This window comes from Corvus kubaryi, unplaced genomic scaffold (genome assembly GCF_017639235.1).
Source record: "Corvus kubaryi isolate FWS band 111438036 unplaced genomic scaffold, C.kubaryi_AGA036_p1.0 37396, whole genome shotgun sequence".
Lineage (NCBI taxonomy): Eukaryota > Metazoa > Chordata > Aves > Passeriformes > Corvidae > Corvus > Corvus kubaryi.
Genome location: NW_024581135.1, coordinates 1,961,005 through 1,984,922, shown reverse-complemented (window position 1 = coordinate 1,984,922; position 23,918 = coordinate 1,961,005). Strand labels below are relative to the sequence as shown.

Here is a 23,918-nt window from a genome sequence, read left to right as displayed (position 1 = left end):
CTTCTCAAAATAAATTGGAAATGAAGCTATAAATTGGAAATGAAGTGTTTCAGCTCTCAAGGGTGGGGATTTTTGTGGTGCACAGGCTGATTTCCTGCTCTCTATGTGACTCCTTGTTTCAGTTGTCCTTCCTTCCCAGAGCAGAGGGAGGGATGAGAAAGGAAAACAGATCTGTAGGATTGTGTAGGATTGAAAGAGTTAACTGCACAAGAAAACAAAACCTGGTGCTTGAGTTTACACTTTTGCTCTTGGAAATCTCTGAAAAAGCGTCTGTGTGCAGAGAGGGAGGAGATGGGGCTGAGGCTTTCCAAGGCAGGGAGGCTTCTGACCAAATTAGCTTTTGAGCTTCCTGACACTTTTTTTTCTGGAAGTGCTGTCAAGAGGTGTTACTCGCTGTGGTTGAGACTTTGCAAGATGAGTCTGCACATTTCCAACTGCAGTTCTGTACTTTTATTTTCTAAATCTCAGTATTAAAGATAAAAATGTCCCTTTTAAATTTCCTAATTCAAATATAGCGTTAAACAAGTGAGATATTTAGACGTCAGTACATTTTAATGGGGTTTGGTTTTTTTGCTTTAATTCTGTTATTAGTGCAGGTAGATTGGAAGGCTGACTCCGGGTTGGCCTAGAAATAGCTTATTTTAAATCGGAAAAGCTGCTGATGAATTCACTTTTCTGTTCCATCATACTTGCCTGGGGGGCTGTGGGGTTACAGCAGTGAAACAACCTTCTAAAGAGTTGTAGCTTTGCTTGTATTTTAAGGTATGAGGAAGGGAACAGGTACATTTAATCCTAAAGGTTTGTCTTCTTGGGGTCTCTATGCAATATGGAATTGCTCATTGGAGTTTGGTAATTAAGACAGATCAGCTTTTCCATGTGAAGATGGTGTTCAGCCCTGGGCATCTCCAACCATGCTCAACCAAAAAACTTACCGTTATTTAAAGTTTGGTAAACTCTGTTTCTCTTGGGGGGTGGCAACAGGGGATTTAAAGGTTAAGGAAAACCCAAACTGGTCTGTAGGGTCCAAGTGCTCTGGTTTGTGGGATAAAAGGAAGTAGGTGTGGTGGGTAGCATCCCTGCTCGTGACAAGGAGCTGGAATTGGATGATTGCAACCCAGACTGTTCTGTGATTCCGTAATATTGGTGAAAAAGATGTAAAAAGTAACATTCAGTATTGATCACTGTTTCCCTTAAAGCTTAACAAAAATAATCTTCAGGACACTCTTGTCTGTTAACTTATTACTATTGTTGAGCTCTCTTTTGTAGTGAACAAACTCCCAGGCAGGAAGTTTACGGAGAACATGAAATCTGTGGTGTTTCAGGGATGAAGGGAATGGCAGTGAAGGTACCTGGCTCTGAATATCTGCAGCCAAAGCTGAGTATTTTAGGTACCAGGATTGTAGGAATTTCAGGGGTTTTTTCCCTTCTGAGGAAAAGTGGAAGGCAGGATTGTGGTGTCTCAGAAGGGGTTCAGAGAACAGTTCTGGTTTAATGTTTAAATGTGCTCAAGCTGCAGTGTTACACACCCTAAACATTTACATCTTCCTCATGCTGGTAGTTGAAGAAATAGCTCAGTCTAAGCTGTGTTTGTTTGAAATTTTGTAGTCATACTGGAGAGAAAGGTCTGGATGTGCTTTTTAAGGAATTAGTGGGTAATCGCTCTTTGTCAGGGACTCCTTTTTATTCCCATGGCAGCACGTTCTGTTTGCTGTCATCACTGGTTCTCTAATGCTCCCTTATTTTGTGTAAGATCTTTGGATCTGCCCTACTGCAGAACAAAGTGTGAGCTTAAAATATTGGCTGTGTCTTTCAAAACCGTAAGAAAAAAGTGAAAACTAGACCAAAAGTTGCATTGATATACCAGGTAATAAATCTATCTGTAAAAACACTTTTTGAGGTTAAATAAATCCATTTAATTAGCCCAGCTTTCATATAAAAATCTTCAGAGTTTGTTTAAACAGAACTGTTCCAGGAGTTAAATTTTCCTGTAGCCAATGTTCAGCAGAAAGATTTGAAGGTATTTTCCCCCTAATTTTAAAATTTACACAGTTTATCTATCTATTTTGGAGCTCTGCTGTTCTAGGAGTGACAGCAGCACTGCTGAAAGCTGAAATCTCTGTTTGAAAGCTGTGTTATGCTTGAAGGCTTTTTATAGTGAAATGAGTACTAACACCTATTGTCAGCCTCTCCTTGGGAACTCTGTGTGTGCTTACTACGGTGCTACAACAGCTGCAAAACTGAATTACTCATCTGAATTACACTTTATTGGGCTGCAGAGCCAAAAGGTGTTCTGAATTTTGGACAGATCAAGCCTTTCCTTACAGCAGTTCTGTGCTGTGGACTGTTGGTAAACAGCTCCAGGGACATCAGCTGAAAGCAACCCAGTAATGAAACCGTTTTTGTGCAGTTGAATTACTCAGCACTGCCAAGCTCTCCAAGACACGTTTTAATGGTGGAGTGACAGATTTACTCAGTGTGGAGTAACTCAGGCAGATCACACCAACTATTGGATTGCATGCTTGTCTTAATTGTAATAGCACTCACTTGGGAGCCTGATTGATTTAATGTTGCTTCATCTGCTGCAGGAGATTCCCAAAGCTGCTCTCGTTTTGCAGGAATTGCATTATTTGTGTTTCTGTAAATCTTAATACTTAAAAGGGGATAATTTATTAAATATAATTTACATATTTTTAAAGGTTTTTTATTCACTCCCCTTTTTTAAAATACCATTCTGTAGAATTAAAGAGTTCCTCTCTTTAATTCTCTCTTGTTCTTGAGAGAATTTCCAAGTGGGTAGCAGAGTGTGTGAGTGCCAGACTGCCGTGTGTGCCAGGCTGCACTGCCAGCCAGGCACCGGAATGCTGGCACGTTCCCATTCCTGGTGTTGATCCTGGCCTCTTGGGAGTGTTAACGGTGGGGAGGGGCACTCTAGAAAGCCAAAGGGAGGAAGATAGAGCAGCAAACCCTTTCTGTGTGTGTGTGGTTTTTTCCCTGCTGAAACAAGTGCTTTTTCCCAGCAGTTCGGTGTGTGGGAATGGCTGGAGGATAACCTGCAGCCCTGGAGCAGGCAAAGTCAGGTCACATGGATCTGTGACAGAGCTGAGCTTGGATTTCAAGTTGATATTCTGCTGTGCCACTCTCCCTCCCCTCAAATCTGGGAAGCTTTAGGGGAGAACAGTAAAAGCAGAATGAAGTTTTCATTCCTGGTTCCACCAGTAGCTCATCTGCTGGGAGACTGCAGCTTGCTTGGTTTATATTGGATTTGGAGAACTTGGTACTTAACTTTTCCCAATGGCTGTATGTGGATCTAAGGTCCTGTCCTGGTGAGGAATGTCACTCCTGTTCACTGGGCACACAGAAGGCAGCATAGCCATTTGGTGTATTAGCCTGAGAAGTTCTTCAGTGGTTTAAATTTTAACATGAAAAGTCTTTTAAGAGAGAAGTTAGAGGTTAGCTCTGACTTGCAACACTAGGTGGTTGTGACTGAGTTAACTACTAAAAGTGTGTGGGAAAAAATCTTTGTGAACTGCTACATTTATTGTGATCTCTGTTTCACCTGAAGTGTGTCTGTGGAATTTGTGACTTCTGTCCCATAAGAATAAAATGAAGTGATACCTGTTTGGGAAGTCCCTGCTTTTCAGGTGTTATTCTGTGAGAACTCTTCTTCCTGTTGCTCTTAACTTGCTGAACTTCTAAAAGAAGGCCAGTAAGGATTGCTGGGTAGACAGGAATGATGAAATTTGCTATTCTTTTGACTTTATAATCCTTTAAAGGCCGGATCTTGCATACATTTTCTTTCTGACAGGTTTGAGTGGGTTTGGCTTTCCCCAGCCCTAATTTTCTGCTGAGGTTATTTTGTGTAGTTTGAATGTTTGTCTTTTTCCCAGTCTGGTGGAAGGTGTGGGCTGTGTCTCAACAAAGGGTTCTCTTCATCTGTTTGTAGCTCGTTTGCTGCAGCTCCAAGATTCCCATCCATTAGGAAAACTAAATGATGGCGAACACATCCTGTCACCATCCTGGCAGCAAGCATCCGGCTGGCCTCTAAAACCCAGCAAAGCCTCCGCTCTGTTACCCTGTAGGAAGCAGTGGGAGAAAAGGCTGACTGACTTTATATGCACTTTGTACACTGATACCTAAATAAACTCTCCCATTTTCCCCTTGCAGGAACATCATTTGCAACGGGCTATCTCAGCACAGCAGGTTTTCAGAGAAAAGAAGGAGAGCATGGTTATCCCAGTCCCTGAAGCAGAGAGCAATGTCAACTACTACAATCGTTTGTATAAAGGAGAGTTCAAGCAACCAAAGCAGTTCATTCACATCCAACGTAAGTTACAAACACTGGGCTTGTTGTGGGTTGTGTTGTTTGTTCAGCCCCTCCTTGTTTAACCTGAGTCACCTTTGTCTTGAGGTCAAAGTTGCTACAATGGTCAGAAAGTGGGAAGACTCAAAAATCCATTTATGTCTGTAAATTCCAGTGTCTTCTCAAGATCTGGAAGAATTGAGGGTTACTGGTGAATGTGGGGGTTTTGCTGCTGGGTTTGTTTCTGGGCTCTGTGCTGATGCTCTGTCCTTGTGCAGTAGCTGCTGAGCCTCAGCCTGTCTCTTGGACTTCCAGTATTCTTGATCCAGCCTCTCTTCTTGTGGTTTTTTCCTTCCTAGTCCTGAGAAGGAATAACTGAACCTGCCTGGCTGCTTCCTGGTTGCTTATACTGGTGCAGGGAGCAGGAGAGAGGCTGTCTTGCTCACCTGTTAACTCCAAAGTTCTCTATAAGTGCGGATCAATAAACCAGAAGAGTTTTTGTAATGGCATCAGCCTTTGTCCTGCTGCTCACAATAGAGTTCTGGCAGGGCAGGGCAGCTGTGCTGCCACTGGAGTTCAGGATGTTCTGGGTAACAGTCACTTTCCTCTGAGTTTGGCTACAACTGAGGAATTCCATTTCAGCAGGGAACTCTGAGTTTATTTTATAGATAAAACGAAGTATTCTGCATGAGCTTAGCTTGTTATATCTTACAAGATCTCATTAATCTAAACTTGTGGGCTCTGGATTAATTTTAACACTTCTTTTGGTTGATGTTCTGTTGACAAGTGACACCCTCTTACAGTTCACATGTTCCTTAGCACCCAAATCACTTTTGTCCTTTGCAGGATGTGGTCCAGGGGATTATTTGGTCACTTGGATTCCTCCTAGGAGTTAACGTTTGTAGCAAAACCTTTGATTCAATTATTGAGTAATTTCTCACCAACGTGGTGAAGTGTCCAATTTTTTCCATTTATTTACAAAATAGGAGATTTTTGAAATAATGTGCTCAGGGTCCTCTGGGGTGCAACAGAGACCATAGAGGTGATGGGGAAAAAAATCAACTATAAGGAACTGTTTCTCTCCTTAATAAAAGAAACAAACTTGCAAGGAAGGCAAGTGAATGAACTGAAACCAAGCTGCTGATTGAGGATTGTATTTTATTCTGTTCTTTGTTGGACACTGCCAGAAAAACTGTGAATACTGTTAATAAACATGTCTAAAAATGTTAAGTATATTATGCCAAAATTTTCTTTGTCTTGTTGAGACTCACAGTCTTTCTGGACAGAATTACAGAAGGTATTTGAGCTGAAGATAAATATCAGATACTGCTCCAAGATAATTTTTCCCACATATTCTGGATGGAGTAGGTGTGATACAAGGCAGCTTTATGCTCCATAAACTGCTTAGAAATTCTGTTTTAATGCTAAAAGCACAAATAGCAACAATACCCACTTTGGCCAGGCAGATTATGTAAACTGATGTAAAACACCAGGAGGGCGCATACTATAATTCATGCTTACTGGTGAGTATTTCTGGCAAATCATGTTTTGCTGGCATTCTGGTAGCCTAAGATTTTAATATTTTTTACGTTCTTTTATTTAGATTAGTGGTTCCAAGCAGAGAAAAGTTAATTTCTTTGTAAAGCCTGGAATTTGTGAATAAGCACGGTCTCAGTTGCGCCAACTCAGGTGATGTTGAGCTGAATGTAAGGAAAAAACCTTGAACTATTCTAATTATTCCAGCATGCTTAATAGTTTTCCAAGAGTATTTGTAGCATCAGTAACATGGAGATGCATTTTAAGTTATTGATAATTAGCAAAGAGATTAAGTTGGTGCAATAGGACCTGGAATTAGAGCCAAGGGGATGGAAAACAACAAGCGTCCCTCACAGAAACAATTGAACAATGTTCCTTAAGTGGGGAATGAACTCCAGCCATCCTTAAGAGGTGAAGTTTTTGACAGAAAGTTTGTATTTCGTTTTTTGGTTAGGTGACCCTCTGTATTTATGAGTTTGCTGCCTTGGCTCGGCCCCGGTTGCTGGTGTTGGCACAAGAGGATGGCAGGGCCGTGGTTTGCTGGGGAGGGAAGGCAGTGGAACCGCTTGTTTCAGTGGTAACTCATGCCTGTGGCAGCATCAAATGAATGTGGAACCGCAGCCTTAATTTAGTTAGCTAAATGAAATTAGTTCATTTGGTTAAGTTAAACCCAGTCCTGTGTAACTTCACTGAAAAACAAATTGCATTTGTGTAAGTTAGTACAAACTCAGTTCCTAGGGGAGCTCAAGTAAACAAAAGCAAATCCCTCTGGCAGGTACTGCTGGGAGTGGGTGGAGTGGCAGAGGATGGGAACTGGGATGTTGTGTTTGCAATAGCAATGAGCAAACCAGCAAGTTCTGAGCATTCCTGGAGGAAACTTTCCAGGTGGGATCCTGTCCAACAGTGCCCCGTAGAAATGCAGACGTTCTGGAGGAGAAACACTGGATTCATGCTGAGTCCCAGGATTTAGCAGGAGGTGTCCTTGTGGGCTGGAACACGGGGCTGGTTCTCCAGCAGCTCCTGCAGGAGCAGCCCCCTCAGCTGCCATGGCAGGGGTCGGACGGAGGGAGTGATGGATGGCTCCGTCCACAGCACATAAACACCTGGGTCTTGTGATAGCTTTGGAAGCCAGGGAGCTGCCATGCTGCAGGCCAGCTCCAGGGTGAATAATGGCTTTTTCTGGAACAATTTCAGTTCACTCAGAGCTTGGGAAAAGAAGAATACTGGTAATTACGGATGTTGCTGAAAGCTTGCTTTGAGGAGTGGTAAATGAACATCAGGGGAGGAGGACATTTCCATGAGTGTCCCAGAGCTGTGACAAGCCAGCTTGGGGTTGGTTAACTCCAAAGGAGAAGAGGTAGCCTTGCATTTCCTGAGGCTCTCACACCTCCCTAGGCTGCTAAGAGTTTGTGGCCATCCTGTCTGCACTGAAACAGGTAGAATGCAGGTACTGCTTCCATCCCTTGGGTGTCATTAACCTGCACCCCCCCCCCCATGTAAACCCCCTGTATTTGAAAGGGAGCCACACTGATAAATACAGGTCATGGCAAATAGAACACTGCTGATAACAGAAAAGCATTGCTGGCAGGTATGAAGAGAGTGACAAGGGCTGCTGCTGTTCTTGCAGGAATTCTGGGGGTTTGGTTAAGAAAATGAGACTGGATTTGTTTCATGTGTGGTGATCCTGGCAAGTGCCTGTTGGATGCCTTTTATCATCTTGAATATTTATCAAAATACTGAGCAGAGAGAGGGAAGGACCCCCTGCTTCCAGCTGAGGTGCACCATGGGGTCACTTCAGGTGCTGGCAGTGCAGTGACCTGCCTTCCCTCTTGGAGACCCATTACTAATATCCATCGTGTGTTCCTGAGGGTGATTGGTGGTTTTAGATGCTTTTTGATGGAATGGTTGGGCTTTTTTTTTTTTTCTTTTTGCTGGACTTGGTGTCTCCTGGTCACCTGTTACTTGAGCCTGTCTGATTTTGTTCTGGAAGGTGGATGGTTCAAGACCTTTTAGTGATTCTTCTTTTCCCATTGTGGAAATGAAGGGAAGTTTACTGGCACTGCTCACAATTTATAGGTGAAAAACATCACCTGCTCACTGATATTCTGGCTTGGAAAAACTGGCTGGGAACGTTTTGTCCACAGGGGATTATTGAATTATCTACTGACAGGCAATAGGTTGACATCTTTCTGGTGTGAGACCAACATCTGCCTGAGGGCAAACAAGCAGTGCCTTTTGTGGACTTTAATGGATTTCAGTCCACATGTGAGCAGTGATCTACTGGAGAGGCAGATCTGATGTTGAAAGCTGCAGTTTAATACACAGCTAATTGTTGTAGAGCTTTTGGTCATGTTCCCGGTGACAGTGTCTTAAATAAACTTGCCATGCAACTTGTATTACTGAATTAATATTGCCAGCAATTCTTGACACATAGTTACAGCCTGTTATTAATTTCTGCTCAAATAAATTGTTACAGTGTGTGGTAGGTCAGAGAACTATTGTGGCTAAGTGCTCTTGTCACAGTTGGTACAGTTGGGCAGTGTCTCCTCTGAGAGGCAGCAGCTTGAGCTGAAGATGCTGAGGCGCTGCTTTTTAGCCCTTCCCAGCTGCATCTGGCTGAGTTTCTGTGCCTGAGCAAATAAATAAATAAATACTGGTAGTGGTTTAGCTCATTTATTGCACTGGATTACAGAGAGGGTGGTCTTAGGCAAGGCTGGGATGTGGAAAGGCACTGCTTACCACCTGCCTGTGGGGGAGAAAATACTGGGATTTGTTTTAAAGACGTTTTGTGGTTTTCTTTTGCTCCTGGTATCCCAAGTTTTTGTTTTAAGGTGCTCTCAAAGCACACAGGGCAGCTCAGAGGTTTTTAAATTAGCACTTGGTATAGCCGTGAGTTAAGAGCACAGAGATGAGATGGTGCTGTTTGTCTATTAAGAACAGAATATATTTCATCAGACCTCTTAGCTGCTGTTATTCCAGTGCTGATTGAATTACTGGGAGTGTTCACCTGGTGTGTCACCTCCTCAAGGTTTCATTAGGTGTACAATTAATGTTTCTATTAACAGTTCTTACTGTCATATGCAATTTACTTGTAGCTGTTGTAAAATTGTATTTCTTCTGTGTTACCTGAATGAGAACTTCCTTCTGCTTTTAGTACGACCAGGAACTTTGTCAAGTATGGAAACTAATTAGCACAATTAGTAATAAGGACATGAGCTTTGCTGAGAAGTTGAGAACTGACTGTTGGGAGAGTCTGAAGGAATTGTCAGGCTCTACATCCGCAGCTGAGGTGGTTTTGGAGAAGAAGTAACAATTCCCACAGCATTGGTCTAGGATTTTTACAGTTACATAAAGCAAGAAAAAGTTTACTCCATTAAATGTTTTAACACTTTAGGTTTGGTGTACTGTATAAAAATGGGCAACTGAAGTTATATTGGAACTTCAGTGTAAATGCTTTTTTTCTAAGTCTGCAATTTGACTGAAAATTACCTTAGTTGTTAATAATCTTACCATGATGTTCTGAAGGAGGTGTATTATATCAGTACTGTCAAGCATCTTTGCTCCTGTTTTGCAAAGATATTTCAAAGTTTCTGTGCCTATCAGCCCTTCAAGTCTCTTAAAAGGAAACTTTTTGGATTCCTTTCATATTGGAAGTTGGAGACAAGCAACTTGTAACTGCTGTGTGTAACGTGGGAAACCTGTTAGCACAAAAAAAGTGTTCTGGCAGAGAAGTGCTGGTCTGGAATTTCATCAGTCATTTTTGATTTCTGCTTGCAGATGGGTGTCCAGAGTGTGTTACTTACCCAACATTTCAATTTCTTGTGTTCCAGCCTTTAATCTGGACAATGAACAGCCAGATTATGATATGGACTCTGAGGATGAGACCCTACTGAACAGGCTGAACAGAAAGATGGAAATCAAGCCACTGCAGTTTGAAATAATGGTTGACAGACTCGAAAAAGCCAGTTCTAGTCAGGTATGATGTGAAGAAATCACTGAGAGGTTTTGCTTTTCTGGGGGGTGGTTTCTGGGTGGATGCTTGGTTTTATTTCCTGCTGACAGGAGGAGTGTGTTTGTTTGAGTCTGCAGTCCCACAGAAATCACATTGCTGTCTCTTGTGTCGATATTGGTAACTTGAGATAAAACAGGTGGGCAAGGAGCTTTTGGGGTTGCAGGGATTGATTTTAAATTTTAATTCCTGACCACAGTGTGTTAGAGAGGGGCAACTTACAACTTGTTTTACCACTGTTGGTATAGAACAAGCTTGTGGTGATCAATAGGTGTAGAAATGGCTATAAATGTATGAGAATCCAAATTTTGTTACACTTGTTTCTGCTGGACATTGACTGTGTTTGATTTTTGAGGGTTAGAAGCACAGACAGTGAATTAACCATGTACCAGTGTTAAATCAGATCCTGAGGTGTTCCAGGAGGGCAGTGTCTGGAGAATGGTCTTCCAGCCCAAAATATTACTCCAAAACTCCATCTAAGGGATCAGTTTGTGCAAGTCAAGTTTGAAACAGGTGGAATTCTTTCCCAGTGAGGTGAGGCTTTGTGGGAGTGAAAAATCCATTGTGGGATCCATGGCTCTGCCTCAGTTCCTTGACATTATTTAGTTCAGTTAAAAGGCCAAAATATTGTATTTTCTCCATCTTAGAGCAACTTCAAAAAGGCAGAGATTTCTTACTATGCTAAGAAAATGGGAATGAGGGGGAAAAAATAGGGAATACATTGGATGATACTTGCTGAATGTGGATTTGTTTTGGCTTTCAGTTCAAGCCATTCCGGTGATCACTTTTCATGATTAATATTCATCCTCCTTATGCTGGTTTTATCTTGCATTGCTGAAGTAATAAAGTTAAATTTAAGATTTGAAAGATGCTCTTCAAAAATAAAGTGTTGTAAGAATACAGATTTTTTCCTCTATATATAAAAGCAACTTTTGCAGGTTATTGGAGCCTGGGAAGGGAAGTGGCTGATGGGGTTTGAGTGCTCTCAGATGCCACCTGGGGCTACCTCCCAGTTCCCAGTTTGCATGCCTTATCTCTGGAATATTGAAGGATGCTGCTGGGAATGCCTTTCCTGCCAAGGAGGGGGTTCCAGGTGTTGCCCCTGGGCATTCTGATAACCTGATTTAAGCAGGGAATGCAAGGACTCTGCATCTGCCAGCAAACACAAGCACACGGCGGGGTCAGCGTAACTTTTCCAACTGTGCACTCAAGGCAGACTTGCTTTATTTTTTTTAAGAAATACGTTAATGGAAAAAAGGGAGCAAAAGACAAAATGGAAATGATTTACAAGCAGTATTTTTTCCTTTCTTTTAAAAACAGTTCAGTGCTTTTCTAATTCTGCCATAGATGGCAAATTGCAATTTTATTCTGCTCTGGCTGGAATTAACACTTCCAGAGTAGCCATGGTTACACTTAGGATTTCCTTTTTTTCCAAAATGTGTTGTTTCCTTTTTTTGCTTCTCCTAACGTAGGGACAAGACTTAATTTTGACATGTTGCAAAAGTGCAAATTAAGTTGTTCAGTTGATATTTTGCAAATTATGAGAAAGATGAAGTGCTGTCTGACTTCCTTCTAAGTAATACTAGAGATACTATTTTCTTTTTATTTAATGAATGGGCTTAAGATGATATGAGCCTGTTAAACTACTGTACTACTTAGTGATGGTTCTTGCATTTATTTGGAGTCTGATTTCCATATAAAAAGCTGAACATAGATTTAATTTTTATCTTTAAATTACCTCTGTAGAACTACCTGTAAATTACCTGTTTAGAAATAACTTAGTGAACAAGTGAACAAGAAATAACTTAGTGAACAGCTTTGTGTCTCTGAGCTGGAATAAACAGGGATGGGCATTGCCATTTTCTATGACAAAGTAAACATTTTGGGGGAAAATAATTAAGAAGTAAATTCACTTCTAGGGGAATCAACATTCAACTGCAAAGAATTACACATTAATAAAGGTCAAACAATAAGAAGCTTTTTTTTGGGGTGGGGGGGGGAGGGGAAGAAGTAGTCAAAGCGATTCCCAAATCATGATCTGCAGATTCTAGTAAGTTCTTTCTATCCTGTGCTTGTAGTTGTTTCAAACAGTGTTTTTCTTCATGAAGTCTTCATGAAAGATTGATGGAGTTCTAGACCACTGGATGAAAGAGATGCTGCTGCTGCTTCCAAAAAATTGGGAACTCTGTATTTAACTTGGGAAGAACAACTGGTGGCTTCAATTTCCATCAATGGTTTTTCATCCCTTTACTCTGGTGCTAGAAAATAATGAAACTTATCCAGGAAGTGCACAAGAGGTGTGAGTGTATGGTGACTTTCCCTGCACCCCCATCCCAAGTGCACCTTTCCCCTGTTCCCCTGCAGCTTGTAACCCTTCAGGAAGCGAAACTGCTGCTAAATGAGGATGACTACCTGATCAAGGCTGTCTATGACTACTGGGTGAGGAAGCGCAAGAACTGCCGGGGGCCCTCCCTCATCCCCCAGATCAAGCAGGAGAAGAGGGATGGCTCCACCAACAACGACCCCTACGTGGCCTTCCGGAGGAGAACTGAGAAGATGCAGACCAGAAAGGTGACTTGGCAGATTTTACTGCTTGAAATTTTAAATGTCTCCCTTGGTAGGAATAATTTGGATCCCTATCCAGCATCTTGCAGGGGATAATTTACCATCCATCCATTTTTTGAGCTGAATCTCAGAGCCTGGCACGCAAACAATCTGCTGGGTTGGAAGCTTCCCTTTCTGTGAGAAAAGGGGAAACAATTTCCCAGGTTTTGTATTTGTAGCATGGAATGATTTGAACCAGGAAATCTGTAATTATTCAGCATTTTGCTTTGTGCACTTGTACAGCCTTACTGTGTGTGGAATCAAGGTGGGGAAAGTGTTGTAGGCTTGAATTCTGACAAACTTGCACTGGGTTGGTCTGGAATCTGGGCAAAACATGGGGGAAAATGGCTGAAAAGTTCTTCTCAGTTTTCTCTTAAACTTGGCTTTGTTTGCCAAGTAGGATCTGCTTTAGGAAAAGCTGCTTTGGAGTGTCCTCATGAGCCTCATTTGCAGCAGCATTATGTAACTTTATTTTTGCAGTTTGTGCCTCATGGCTTTTGCTTTTGACTAAAGATTTGTTTCATCTCTCAACAGAACCGAAAGAACGATGAAGCATCTTATGAGAAGATGTTGAAATTAAGGAGGGAGTTTAGCAGAGCCATAACAATTTTGGAGATGATTAAGAGGAGAGAGAAAACAAAACGGGAGCTGTTGCATTTAACGTTGGAAGTTGTGGAGAAAAGGTAAAATTCCAGATTATAAAAACCAAGGTTATAAATTTTCATTGAATGGCTTTGAAATCATCTCTTAAAATTTATTTATTGTAGCACCAGGAACTTCAGAAGCTAAAATTGAAGGGATTTGTGTAGACAGTTGGAAGACAATGGTTTGTGTCTTTCAGACATTTCCCAGTGGAAATGCAGTACTGTAGTTTTGATCCTGTTTTTTTCAGGTACCATTTGGGTGATTATGGAGGTGAAATCCTCAATGAAGTGAAGCTGAATAGACCCGAAAAAGAGATGGGCACAACTCCATCATCTCTCCATAATGGCAGCCACCACAAAGTTCAAGAATGTAAAGTTAAGGTGAGATTTTTTTTTTTCCTGCTGTGAGTCTCTTGTTCCTGGGATCATCATTCCTTTGGAATCATCGTTCCTTTGGATATACTTCAGATTCAAGCATGTCTCTGAAGAAATAATCTGAAATATTAGGAGTTAAAATGCTTGGGGATGAGGCTGAGAGTTGAAGTCCTCTGGAAATTTGTATTTAGCACCTGCGACACCTAGTGGTCCCAGAATTCCATACAAACCCCTGAATGCCTGGTTCTCCAGGAATTTTGGCATTGCTCGTGTTTCTCCTCTGATTCCCAAGCTGAGCTCCATTAGTGGAGTTAGCTTCAGTCAGGCTGTTATTGATGAGTGTTAATTCGGGGTAAATTGAAACACTTTTTAAAACTGCACTGGCTTCTCCTTCAAATGGAGAATTTTGCAAGTGAAATAATCTTTTCAAATGGGAGCTTTGAAGTTTAATAACATTTGTGTTCAAGTGGACAGTTCAGTATCGATGGAGTTGCTCACTGCAGAGGGTTTGTGTGAGAAAAATCTTAAATAGCCAACCCAAATACCATCACATCTGTTCAAAAGTGCCAGCTCTGTGAGAAACAGGAAACAAATTAAATTGTTTCTTTTGAACATGTCTGAGCGGTTCAGAAAATTGAAAGTGCCGTGGAAAAATGAGATCTCAGAAAATAATTGAAAGAGGAATTGCAATTACGATATACTGAGTGTAGTGCAGAGTGGGGAGCCTCTTAGGCAGTCATATGGCTTGAGAGCTCTTTGTTTATTAATAAATACCTGTAAAAACAATCAGAGGCAAAGTTGTGGGGTTTAATGTGTTCAGTAAATTTTGCAGGATGTGTTTCAAATGTTTCCAGAGCCTTTGGAAGACAAGCAGTCATGTCTTAAAGTAATTAAGTTTTCTCTTCTCATGCCTTAGTTTTTAACATTTTCTGTTTGTTCTTCTCCAACAGCATCCTCACCACTCCTCTCTGAAGGAGGAGGTGTCCGATGTTGTCCGTCAGAAGAAGAAGTACCTGAAGAAGCCCAAACTGGAGTGTGTGGTGACCCCTCAGCCCCTGGCTGAGCCCTTGCCTGTGCTCAGCAAGAGCGATATCAAACAGTACGACTTCCACAGCTCCGATGAGGACGAGTTCCCACAGGTAACCACCAAAATCTCGGTGTACAGAAGGCAGAAATTTCAGTTACCTGCCATTTGGCCAGGCTGGCTTCTCCCAGCTCTGAATAGATTTTAAAGCTCTTTGTATAAACTGAGTTCTCCTTCCTAGCTGTGCTTCGATACATAAATGTGGCAGTTCATGTTATATAAACATAAACTTTTATAATAAATACAATTATACAAAGGTGGCAGTTGGGACAATAACGTTGTTTTCTGGTCTAGGTGCCCTCACCAGTGTCAGAAGCAGAAGAAGAAAATGATCCTGATGGACCTTGTGCTTTCAGGAGAAGAGCAGGATGCCAGTATTATGCTGTAAGCCTGTGCCCTTGGGTTTAGTGGTAGTTTCTTTTAGTTTAGGTTGGTATAGTGTTAATGTTGCAGTTCTTCTGTTCCCACTCTCACCAGCAAAGCTTTGAAGCTTTGGTGAGTCCAAAGACAATTGCAAGAACATCCCCTTTTCTGCTTGGCTCTGAAGGGTCCAAGCTGAAGCTTCCCTCTTATTTAGAATTTATGCTCCTTTCTTTTTTCCCTAAGCCTGAGAGCTCATTCTTTTGCCAAAAGATGTTGAGATGACTGAAAACTTCTATTTTCATTTTCTCCTACTTCTCCCTTGCTGTTAGAAGCAGAGTATTTAACAGCCTCAATGTTAGAGTTCGTTTTTTAACTACTGAAGCCGTTGGAGTTTTGGTTAACTCAACATAAACCACGTGTTCTGTCCTGGAGCCTGTGCATGATAACCAGTGCCCCAATCAAAGCACCCTCTGAGTGAGCCTATAAAATTACCTTTTTTTTCTTCACAGCCTCGTTTGGACCAAATGAATTCTTCGTATGAACGCCCAGAGCTGGCAGAATTGGACAAACTGAGGTTCAGGCATTGCCTTACAACCCTTACAATCCCAAGGAGATGTATAGGATTTGCAAGGAGGAGGATTGGCAGGGGTGGAAGGTACAGCTGGGTTATTTTTACTCTTCATTCGCCTTCAAAGGATAAAAGTATTAAAAAAGAGATAACGAAACTAATGATTTTCCTCTCTCTTTAATCAGGGTTATTATGGACCGAATATCCACAGAACATGATCCTGTCTTGAGGCAGATTGACCCGGAAATGCTGAACAGTTTTTCAAGCTCTTCTCAGACTTTAGACTTTTCTTCTAATTTTTCACGGACCAATGCTTCCAATAAACATTGTGAAAACAGACTGTCCCTTCCTGAAATCTTAAGCAATATCAGATCATGTCGACTGCAGTGTTTTCAGCCCAGGCTACTCAATCTCCAGGACAGTGATAGTGAAGAATGTACCTCAAGGAAAGCAGGGCAGACTGTGAATAATAAAAGAGTCTCTGCAGCATCTGTAGCTTTATTGAACACCAGCAAGAATGGCATATCAGGTAGGCAAGGATTTGGCTTCTTCTGGGATTGAAAATACTGAATTTGGGGGGTTTTCCTTGTGATTGGACTGATAAGATCTTCTAACCACAGATACAACGTGACTGTTTTTTGTTTCTTAAAACGAGCAAACTTCCCACAAACAGTGCTCTTCTTTCAGCTTTGCTGCCATTAGAGTTTGAAGTACTGGATTCAAACATTATTCAAAGCAGGGCTTCTGCTCATATTAGGAATTGCTTAGGTCTAATTGAGTCTTAATGGCACTAATTGGTCTAATCTTGTTTAAGGGTAGAAGAATGCTCGCTGTGAATGCAAAACAAAACTGGTGGTTTCTTGGGGAGGGTGGGTGTGGCTCATTTTTGTTGTCAGTTTCCTTTTTTGACTCAAAAAAATGTAGGAAGTTCCTGAGTGCCCTGAGCAGGTGTGAAAAGGTCTGAAAATGGTAAAAATGTTCATATTGGAAGCATCCAGTGATGAAAAGATTGGTTTAAGCTTAAATTGACCAGTGTTTGCATCACTTGCTTCATGAGCTAGAGTTGTAATGGCTCAAGATTTAACACTGTCACCTGTTTATAATCATAAGGGAGTCATAATGAGATGATAATCCAAAAATCTGAAAAATTTGAGGTGCAGCAAATGAGATCTCCTACAACAGTGAGCACCTGAATATATCCCTACTCCATCCTGTATTGTAAACCAAGATAATTTAATAGAATTGACTCTGAATTCCGTAATTGCTGTGGTTGTGGAATGTTCCATTTCTCTCAAAGCTGTAGGAATGGGTATTTAATCTGCAGTAATGTGCCTTGTTCTGACAGAGGCACAGAGTATTTATTCCAGCCCAATACTTCCACAGCTTTTCAGTGTGGTCACTGTAACCTTCAGATTGTTCTCCTCCCATGAAAAGATTGGCACAGGAGCATTTTCCTGCTGCATGAAAAGAGCAGAGATAGAATGTACTATATATTTTATGTAATTATTTCTTGAAAGAACTTGAAGGCCTGGGGAGTCGCAGCTGTAGCAGAAAGGGGCAGTTCAGTGTGATGGGATTACTGATAAACACCAAGAGCTGTTAAAGAAATAGCTGAAAAAAGAAGAAAACCAAATCTGATGGATCTAAGCCACTTTTTGGAGGAATAGTAATAAAGTTGTGGTATAATTTTAGAATTCATCTGAGAAATACATTTAAATTAAATGGAAATCCCTCAGCAGTTGAACTACATTATGCATGAAATTTTTGGCTGGGGAGGACTTTTTTTTTGTCATAGATTTAAATTACAAACTTGATCCTGCAATTCTGGAACAGGATCAGACACAATAGACAACAGGATTCTTCCCCAAATAACTGCACCAGCAAGAGGCACGGTTCTTGGATTTTCTCACTAGCAAATAGGGAATACATTTTAGAAGGGCTGACCAGAGTGCACAGGCACTGTCACTGCATTTATTGAAGTCATTCTCTTTGGGAAGTAATTGTTGAAATCAGTTAATTTTACAGCTGGTTTGGTGTTCCCTCCAGAGGAAACGGTGGCAGTACTTAAACTGATTATTTTTAATTTTTTTTGTTATTTTGTTTTAGAGAGGACTGGGGAGTGGCTTTGATTTTTGGTGCACAAGAATATGTAGAATTACCTCTGTGTTACATTTTTCCCTGTATTAGTAAAGCAACTCTGGTATTTCCTCAAATGCATTGTACAAACAGAATTTTTTAATTTTAAAAGTATGCAAGTAGACTTTTCTTCAAAATACCTAATTAGTGCATGATTCAAGAACCAATTTTTTGAGCTAAATTACTCTCTTGCTCATGTTGCAAATGGGAAAAGCATGTCCCTAGAGAGAGCACAACTGCACAAGATGCTATTCCCAGCTGAAGGATTTTGCTTGTGGAACAAACTTTTACTTTTTAGAGGTATTTTTTCCCCAGCCTTAAATACCATGTAGGAGTAATTAATGCAATGCCACTTTTGGGGCAGCCTGCAAGATGATCTTTGATTAAAGCCTTCAAGTCCTGAGAGAAGTGACATAGTAATGCAAACCTTCCAAGGAGGAGAGGAGTATGCAAGTGAAAGCTGAAGTGACTTTTTTTACCCTGTTGTGGTGTGGTTTTTCAGCCCAGTCAGGCTCAGATAAAATAAAACCCCCCCTGAAGCTGCAGAGCTCTTAACCCTGACCTTAGAGGCTGCCTTGGGACACGGTGAAAGTTTGCTCTTTTTTTCTCTAGGACCCCTCCAGGTGTTTGATTTGGCAGAAGCAAATGATACTTAATGTGCTAATGAACATTTGCTGGTTTATAACAAGGTGAACAGCTGAGCTCAGCCCGACTGAATAAATACCTGAAATTCAGGCACATAAAGGCAGAGTGAGGGAATACTGAATTCTGGAGTTACCTTCCCTGTATCCTGGAGAAGAGTAAACCTTGACTCTGTGGTCTGTGACAAACTGGGAAGGCAGGGAAATTGAAAACATGAAATCTAACCTTGTTCTTAAACAGCTTTCTATAAAACAAAACACATTTTCTGGGATTTGTTACCTCAGAACTTAAAAATAGAAATGTATGTAATATTCCATAATGCTGTTCTTGGCACTGTTGCCTTCAGCAATGCCGTGTGTTTTGTGAGGGAATGTAGCAGGTTGAGCTGATTTAACTTGGAGTTAAATTCTAGGTAAGAATCTGCAAGAGGAACAAAGTAAATGTGAAATAAACTTAGGTTGGAAATCTTAATATTGCTAGAGTTTAAAAGGAGTAACTTCTAAGTAATTGGACTTTTAAGTGCTCTCCTAACATGGTTGAAACCTGGTTTAAAAATGAAGCAGTAAAGAAGTTTCAGTACTAATTTCTAAGCAGTCACAGTCCTCATTCTGGTATTTTTTCCACAATGGAATTTCAGGACAACCACGAGTACTAAAAGTGGTAAATGGAAGAGCCAAACCCTGAAAAATGAATCACTGTGTTTTAATGTTAGCTCAGTGGCTCTTGATAGGAGGATATTCCTGCAGAAACCAGGTGTTTGAGGTGCAGCACAGCTTCAGTCTTGGAAAAACAGAGTTGAGGATGAAGTGTTGAAATGAATTCATGGGAATTTCTGATAAGTGAATTCTCTCTTTACTTGCTCCCAAGAGAGCTCTTGGGTTACCTGCACACAGCTCAGGTTTTAGCATGAAACCCTTGTCAGTATTTCCAGTTTACCAAGTGTGCAGTTCTTCAGGGGGCGAATATTAAAACCAGCTTTTCTAACTTCGTTCCCTTCATGTGTTGGGCCTGTGAGATTACTGGGGTGGCATTAACCTGGTTCTCAAAAATAAACTTACTGTGGCACCCCTAAACTCTTACTGCATTTCAAACAATAATTGGCAGAGAAAAATCTCACATGCCAGTGGTGTGCTTCCCTCAGAATCCATTCTGGTGTTGGAGAAAGGGACAGTAAGGGACTGTAGGAAAGGAAATGGTCCAGGAATCAGCTCCCAGTGTTAACTGGCAAAGAAGACACCCAGCTCAGCCCAGGGTTCTTTCTCCTCAGCTCTGATTTTTAGGCTGTGCTGCTTTTCTGAAAGCCAGGAAAGTCATTTCTCTTAAGCTTTTGCCTAAAGCTACTGGAGAGAAAACCAGCAAAGATAGAAACTGCTTAAAAGCAATGAAAAGCTCTGAATTCTTTTGTTACAAATTGATTCATTGAAAGAACACAACAAACAAACACAGCTTGACCTCTCCTTTACATAAGATGTGAAGATTTTGGGTGTATCTGACGTGATTTCTGTTGTCTTCACCCGCTTGTTACCCACCTTAGCCGCGCTCTTGCCTTCTCCATGTGTGTGTTTTGTGCAGGCTGTGTAACTGTGGCTCCTTTCTTTCCTGTAGTCACAGGGGGGATCACAGAGGAGCAGTTCCAGACACACCAACAGCAGTTAGTGCAGATGCAGAGGCAGCAGCTGGCCCAGCTGCAGCAGAAGCAGCAATCTCAGCATTCCTCCCAACAGACACATCTGAAAGCACAGGTACTGCTCCCACCCTGCCATGTCCTGACACTTCCTTTTGTTTACAGTGCTGCTCATCTCTTACCACCAAATGGGACACCCCAGCAAATGTGGGACATTTTAGAGGGAATGTAAAACTCTTTGCTCAGGGTTTTTTTAGTAAGTTGGCTCCATTTTACACGTTGAGTAAGAGACTTTGTAGCTGAATGTGTTACCTGCATCCACAGAGTTACCAGTGTAAAAATATCTGTGTGTGCTCTCAGCTCTTTCTATTTTCAATGGTTTTGTCTTCCTGTCTATAAGTGCTCTGAAGAGACTTTATTAAAATTACCTTCTGAGGTAATGTGTTCTATTATGAACAGATGTTCAGTGAGCACTAAAAATTGGTACCTCTGAGAGGAAAAAGAGAGCTTTGCATATTTGCATATTCTGGCTTCTAAAAGAATCCCATTTTTCCTCTGGAATCCCTTGCAAGGGAAGAATGTTTTTCCATTGCACTTAGTTTTCTGTTAGCTTCTTCCCAATAAAACATAAAAGCTGTTGCTGTTGTTTGTTACTAGGAAAATGTGTATTACTTGGAGCATTTTATATCTAATTGCTTGTGCTGATTGTCCCTTCCCCTCAGTGTTTTCTACTTAAATTAATCAGATTCTGTGTTGGCAGATACTGATGACGTTTTTTGTAAGTGTAAAGACACGATGCCAAATATATTTAAACAAAACAAATGAACTTTGGATCTTTAAAACACTTCAAGCTTCTGTGCAAAGTCATTTTCTTAGTTAATATAAATTGAAATTGCAGAATTAATGTTCTTTCCAGTAAGAATGGTGAGTCTTTCCAGTAGGAACTGGAGTAACAGAGTGGCATTCCAGAATGTGCTGGCAGTTACTCTGTGGCACAAGTCACTCCCTGGGAATGGATGTACCACAAATACTGAACATCCCTGAGATTTGCAGCTGCAGAGCATTGAGGCAGAACAGAGAAGGAGATTTAAGACATGGTTGTCCTCTTAGAGGAAACTGCTCCAATCGTAGGGAATCCTGTGTGATTTGGGTTGGAAGGGACCTTAAATCATCCCCTTAAAGCTCATTCCAGCCCCTGCCCTGGGCAGGGACACCTCCCACTGTCCCAGGCTGCTCCAAGCCCCAATGCCCAGCCTGGCCTTGGACACTGCCAGAGATCCAGGGGCAGCCCCAGCTGCTCTGGGCACCCTGTGCCAGGGCCTGCCCACCTTCACAGGGAACAATTCCTGCCCAGTCTCCCATCCAGCCCTGCCCTCTGCCAGTGGGAAGCCATTCCCTGTGTCCTGTCCCTGCATCGCTTTTCCAAAGTCCCTCTCCAGCTCTCTTGGAGCCACTTTAGGCCCTGGAAGGAGCACCAAGGTCTCCCTGGAGCCTTTCCCTCTCCAAGCCAAGCAACACACGCTAAAGTGATTTGCTGTGCTGAGAGTAGCACTGGCGATGGCCTGGTAGCGCTTGTTAAACAAGTACTTGGGTAGCACTTGTTTAACACTCATTTGGATACAGATTTCCAACTTTTCATCAGCCTGGTAACACAGGAATGTTCAGAGTTGTGGTGCATTAGGTCGCATGTAGAAGCTGTGTTTATTTATGTGCTTTGCTTGTGCACTGTAGCAATCCTAAGGTGTATTTCATTTTGTACTTGAATAATTATGAGAACCATCTTTTCCCCTTCCTGCAGGGCTCCAGCACCTCTGACTGTATGTCCAAAACCCTGGATTCAGCCAGTGCCCACTTTGCTGCCTCTGCAGTGGTCAGTGCCCCTGCCCCCGGGCGCAGCGAGGGAACGAAGGAGCAGAACACCAGCCACAACAATATCAATGGTGTTGTCCAGCCTTCAGGTGAGGGGCCCTTAAAAATCCTGGTCTGGAATGAGCTGAGAGTATCAACTGGTCTTAATTATCAACTGATCTTATTGCTGATTTCTAAATATTAATAAACAACAACAAAAAGAAATGTGTTAGTTGTGATCGTTTTAAGTATTGTTCCCTGAAGTACTTTGGAGCAATGGCTTGAATCATGGAATATCCTGAGTTGGAAAGGACCCACAAGGATCATCAAAGTCCAGCTCCTTGCCCTGTACAGGACAGCCCCAAGAATCCCACCTGGTGCCTGAGATTCAGTATATGTTGTTAAAATGGATATGAAACTACCAAGTGCTCTTTACCTTGGAAGAGCATTGTTTGCTTTCCTCTGGTAGTCTTTGTCCTCTAATGACGTGTTCTGATCAAAAGTCTAAATGATAGCATTTTAAACCAGTGTGAGTTTGTAATGAAAGAATAAATCAGCTGCTTAAAACTTTAAGTACTTAGAGAAGGAAGTGGAAAAGTTGATGCATTATTTGGTTGTTACTTCACTTGTGTGTTCAGCCAAAAACGTACTAACCAACCTCTACTGGCAATTCTTCTGACATCACTGTGAGCCTCAGGTTTCACTGCATTTAGGATTTGTCCCAAAAAGTGCAGCCATTGGCATTCAGTGCCCCCTCCCAGCCTTCCTCCTCTGGTGCTGGTTGTGCTGGTGCCTTCTCCACGATGCCAAGAGGCGAATGGGATTTGGGCTGATGGGATGAAGAAGAGGCTTTTAAAGTAATTTGTTGCTTTCGCAGCTAATGATGTGATTAGTTTTATAGACCTTCTGCCAGGCTGGGTTAATGATAATATGAAATGAATAAAGGGAGAAAAAATACGACTGAATAAAATCAATAAACTGGAGCGGTTCCAGGATAGAGAGAGAGATCTGTGTAATTGTCTGAGTTCATACCCAAGAGGGCAGTGCTTTGAGGGTGGAAGATCACGTGCGTGGGAGTGTGCCATGCTGCCACTTCTGAATTTTTCCATCTTGCGAATCTGTAAAATCCAGACATTAATGTCATACACACTCAAAAAGCATTGCCCTTGAGCTTAATCTTTGGCTTTTCATCTACAAAATGTCACAATTTTAACACCCGCCATTTATTCCATGTACCAGGAACCTCCAGAACTTTGTACTCCACCAACATGGCTTTATCATCCAGCCCAGGGATCTCAACTGTACAGCTCGTAAGGACAGTTGGCCACAGCACCACAAACCACTTAATCCCAGCCTTGTGCACGAGCAGCCCTCAGCCTCTCCCCATGAACAATTCCTGCCTGCCGAGTGCGGTGCACCTCAACAACGTCAGTGTTGTGTCTCCAGTCAATGTTCATATCAATACACGGACTTCAGCGCCCTCGCCAACAGCCTTAAAACTTGCCACAGTTGCTGCCAGCATGGACAGAGTGCCAAAGGTAACTCCCAGCAGTGCCATCAGCAGTATAGCAAGGTGAGTGGGGACAGGGCTGCAGCAGCTCCCACTTGTGGTTGGAATCACAGAATCGTTTGGGTTGGAATCGCCAAAATCAGTGTCCGGCCTGGGAGCCATCCTCACCTCAGCAGTGATTCCCCCACCTCCCTGGGCGGTTTCAGTGCTTGACAACCCTTTCCATGAAGAAATTCCTTTTGTGTCCCACCCAGACCTCCCGTGGTGCAGCTTCAGGCTGTGTCCTCTCCATAGTCATGCCCAACTCTGCACTAGAGGGAATCTGTTCCACCTCTAAGAAGCTGCTCAGCACCTTCAGCCTCCCAGGAACACCCTCAGCACCTTCAGTGTGGCCATGGCAAGCCACAAGAGCTGATTTTGCAAATTAACCCCTCAAATAATGTGCACTGCCTTTAGGCACCAGTAGTTATGGTCAACTTCTGCTCTGCTTGAATTTTAGCCATTTCATTTGTCCCTTCTATCCCTTCTCATGCAGCACTTTCAGGTAGATTCTGTCAAACTCTCCTCATGTTCCCTCTAAATCATTGTGTACCAATATTGGAAGGTAAAGGCTGGCACACATATTTTTATATTTACATATGGATATATGTATTACATATTTATGTAGAACACAAA

At 41.9% G+C, this 23,918-nt stretch overlaps 1 protein-coding gene across 2 annotated transcripts in view; it reads left to right on the top strand.

Annotated features, from left to right (window-relative positions):
* Nucleotides 1-23,918, top strand: part of EPC2 (enhancer of polycomb homolog 2) — a 35,435-nt gene that overhangs the window by 9,567 nt on the left and 1,950 nt on the right. For both annotated transcript variants that reach the window (XM_042041182.1, XM_042041183.1), the window contains exons 2-13: nucleotides 4,165-4,324; nucleotides 9,667-9,812; nucleotides 12,210-12,416; nucleotides 12,984-13,132; nucleotides 13,342-13,474; nucleotides 14,419-14,607; nucleotides 14,847-14,936; nucleotides 15,425-15,570; nucleotides 15,669-16,012; nucleotides 19,867-20,003; nucleotides 21,684-21,843; nucleotides 22,973-23,306. In XM_042041182.1, the coding sequence (XP_041897116.1) occupies nucleotides 4,165-4,324; nucleotides 9,667-9,812; nucleotides 12,210-12,416; nucleotides 12,984-13,132; nucleotides 13,342-13,474; nucleotides 14,419-14,607; nucleotides 14,847-14,936; nucleotides 15,425-15,570; nucleotides 15,669-16,012; nucleotides 19,867-20,003; nucleotides 21,684-21,843; nucleotides 22,973-23,306 (2,195 nt within the window). The remainder of the gene's footprint in view (nucleotides 1-4,164; nucleotides 4,325-9,666; nucleotides 9,813-12,209; nucleotides 12,417-12,983; nucleotides 13,133-13,341; nucleotides 13,475-14,418; nucleotides 14,608-14,846; nucleotides 14,937-15,424; nucleotides 15,571-15,668; nucleotides 16,013-19,866; nucleotides 20,004-21,683; nucleotides 21,844-22,972; nucleotides 23,307-23,918) is intronic.